This window comes from Mustela nigripes, chromosome 11 (assembly GCF_022355385.1).
Source record: "Mustela nigripes isolate SB6536 chromosome 11, MUSNIG.SB6536, whole genome shotgun sequence".
In the NCBI taxonomy this organism is placed as follows: Eukaryota; Metazoa; Chordata; class Mammalia; order Carnivora; family Mustelidae; genus Mustela; species Mustela nigripes.
The window spans coordinates 15421485-15424052 of NC_081567.1; the positions used below are offsets into that span (position 1 = coordinate 15421485).

General features: G+C 45.5%; 1 protein-coding gene across 1 annotated transcript; it reads right to left on the reverse strand.

The window, feature by feature from the left end:
- Positions 1 to 470: 470 nt before the first annotated feature.
- On the reverse strand, positions 471 to 1138 carry LOC132027173 (cytochrome c oxidase subunit 6A2, mitochondrial). Its single transcript, XM_059415942.1, has 3 exons — positions 1043 to 1138; positions 737 to 873; positions 471 to 598 (listed from the first exon to the last, which is right to left on the reverse strand). Exons 1-3 carry the CDS (start codon positions 1122 to 1124, stop codon positions 515 to 517), a joined length of 303 nt encoding a protein of 100 aa, XP_059271925.1. The 5' UTR covers positions 1125 to 1138; the 3' UTR covers positions 471 to 514.
- Between the last annotated feature and the right edge of the window lie 1430 nt (positions 1139 to 2568).

A 2568-nucleotide genomic window follows, 5' to 3' on the forward strand; every position in this document is an offset into this window, starting at 1 on the left:
ATGATGCCTCATGCATAGGGCTGTAGATCCTGTTTGGAATCAGGGTTGTCTCCAGAAAGCCATAATTCACAGATACTGTCAGTGTGTGTCAGGCAAAAACTGATCTGCAGCCCGGAGTTCCCAGAGGGCCTCTGAGCAGGGGCCTCATTTAAGTAATTTAATCTCTAAGAATCTCAGTTCCTCCTCTAGAGAAGGGGAATCAAAATTACATCTTGCTCCCAGAGATACTGTGACGATTCAGTGTTATGTGAAAGACCTTCACAGCCCAGAGCCCTAGTTATTAATAGGTGAGTGAAAAGCAGTGGAGGGGGGTCTCCCACCTAGTCACTGAGGACATCCCTCCAGCACCTCCCAAATCATGGCCTTGGGAAGAACAAGGAGAGCACAGACTGCACTGTACATCTGCACCCAGGGGAGCTATTCTGACGCACACACACCCCCCCCACCCTGTCCCAAGGAGGCTGCGGACACATAGCTTCCACCTTTATTGCACCTGGTGGCATCTCCCAGGGTCTCAGGGCTGTTCATAGCCAGTGGGCAGAGGGTTGACGTGGGGATTGTGGAAAAGAGTGTGGTTGCCGTCTCCCCAGGAGTAGGGCTGTGAAGAGAGGGAGAGCGGATTGTCAGCGCGGTCCAGGCCGAGGGGTTCTGCGTCTGTCCCTCACCCCCACCCCAGCACCCTTTGCCCACCTGACCCTCGCTCCCACCCTGGGGCAGAGGCCTCAGACCAGCGTACCTTGGTGCGGATACGGAGGTGGCGATAGGGGATGAACTTAGGGCGTTCCTGGTGGCGTGCGTGGAGCCAGGAGTTGAGGGTGCAGAGGGCCACGCTTGGCAATGCCAGAACAAAGGTCAGGAAACGCCAGGTGTTGGCTACAGAAGGAGAGGGGAAGCCGAGATGAGAGAGAAGTGGGAGGCCAGGGCCTCTGAAGGTCAGAGCGGGAGCGTTCGTCTGTGGAGGTGTCATTGGGCCCTGGAAGGCCAGAGGTGGGAGAGGGGTACAGGTAGGCAAGCCACAGGATCAGGTCTCAGCCAAACTCACCTCCTGCCCCTCCGTGGTCCCCCTTTGCTGCACTTGCAAAGCCCCGACTCAAGGACCTCAGAGGCAGAGCCATTGTGGTCATGAGAGAAGCTGGAAACTGCACTGTCCTTTTGCTCTCCTTCAGGGAGGCCTAGATTCTCCTCCCTCTTTTGGGGCCAATCACCTGTTGAGTCTCTAACATGGGTGGCTATTTTTAGGGGTTTTCTATATTTAAAGTGAGGCCTTACTAGGCATGAGGTCCTTCTCTCTAGACAGCTGATATCTGGTCCCTCTTATTTGGTAAGAGATGCTTAAAAAAACCAATATGCCATTCTTTTTATAGTTGCAGGGAGCTATTTCCTCTAATACTCTATTCCCAGTGGCTGACGCACAGTTGGTCTTTAGTGACTATGCGTAAAATGAATTAAGTGGCTTTTGAATCTCAGTTTTTTCATCTGTACAATGTATAATAATTTATACCTTAAATGCAGCTTATGAAATTTAAGTAAAGTAACAGGAATATGCACCTTAGGTTCTGGCATAAAACAGTAGTTCAGTATATGTATTAGTCACAGTTCTTCGCAAAGAACAGAACTTAGTCTAATTGGTTTTAAAAAGATAAGCAATTGAAAATCTTAGGTAGCTCACAGTGTCTCTGGTATGGCCAGAGAGGCCAGTAATCTGTGCAGCCAGAAACAAATAATTCTGTGGGCCAGCTGCTATGAGACACCACCACAATTTGTACTGTTAGACTCCGGATGCCAAAAACTTCACCATGGTGCTCTGGAAAGCCGGATCCTTCTACCCTAACATCTTCTGGAAAGTGGATTCTTCATGAAGCTTGCATCTTTGAATTGATGTCTTCTGAATCAGAGAATCATGTGCTCCCCAGTTTACAATAGCTAGGTCTTTGCCTACTCTTTAGATTCAAGAAAGCCTGGGAAATTGAGTTCTACCTTAAGGAGGCAGGAATTCTATCTTGGACAAAATCCCCAAATATAAAAAGAATATTCCAAAGATACTGGGTAGTCTCAAGCTTGACATGTGTCTACTGTTAAGTATATTATTTCAATCTGAAAAATCTGATTACTTGCAGGAAAAAGAAGAAAGCTTAGTGAGACCCGTATAAGCTCTGTATCAAAGTAGGTCACTAGAAAGCTACATGATAGTGCAGGGCTAATTTCTGCCTGGTTCACTGTTCTGTCCTCTGTACTAGCACAGAAACTGGCATGAAGTTGTTCTAAAAATATGTTTTTATTGAATGCTTCAAATATGTTACATTATTTATCTCTATATAAATGCTTTTGCAGGACTATAATCCAACAGGATGCCTCTAGCTTTGATCAGAACTGATGTACATAATATTAATTTAATATATAAAAGAAAAATAAATTTTTATATTTAATCTGAATATATAAAAGAAAAATGAGAAACATACATTTTTAGAAAGGGGGTCTGTAGCTATTCATTCTGTAGGTTTGAAACCGAACACTAACTTCTACTTAACTTTCTGAGGTTTTTTTTTTTTCCTGAGTCTTTTTTTTTTT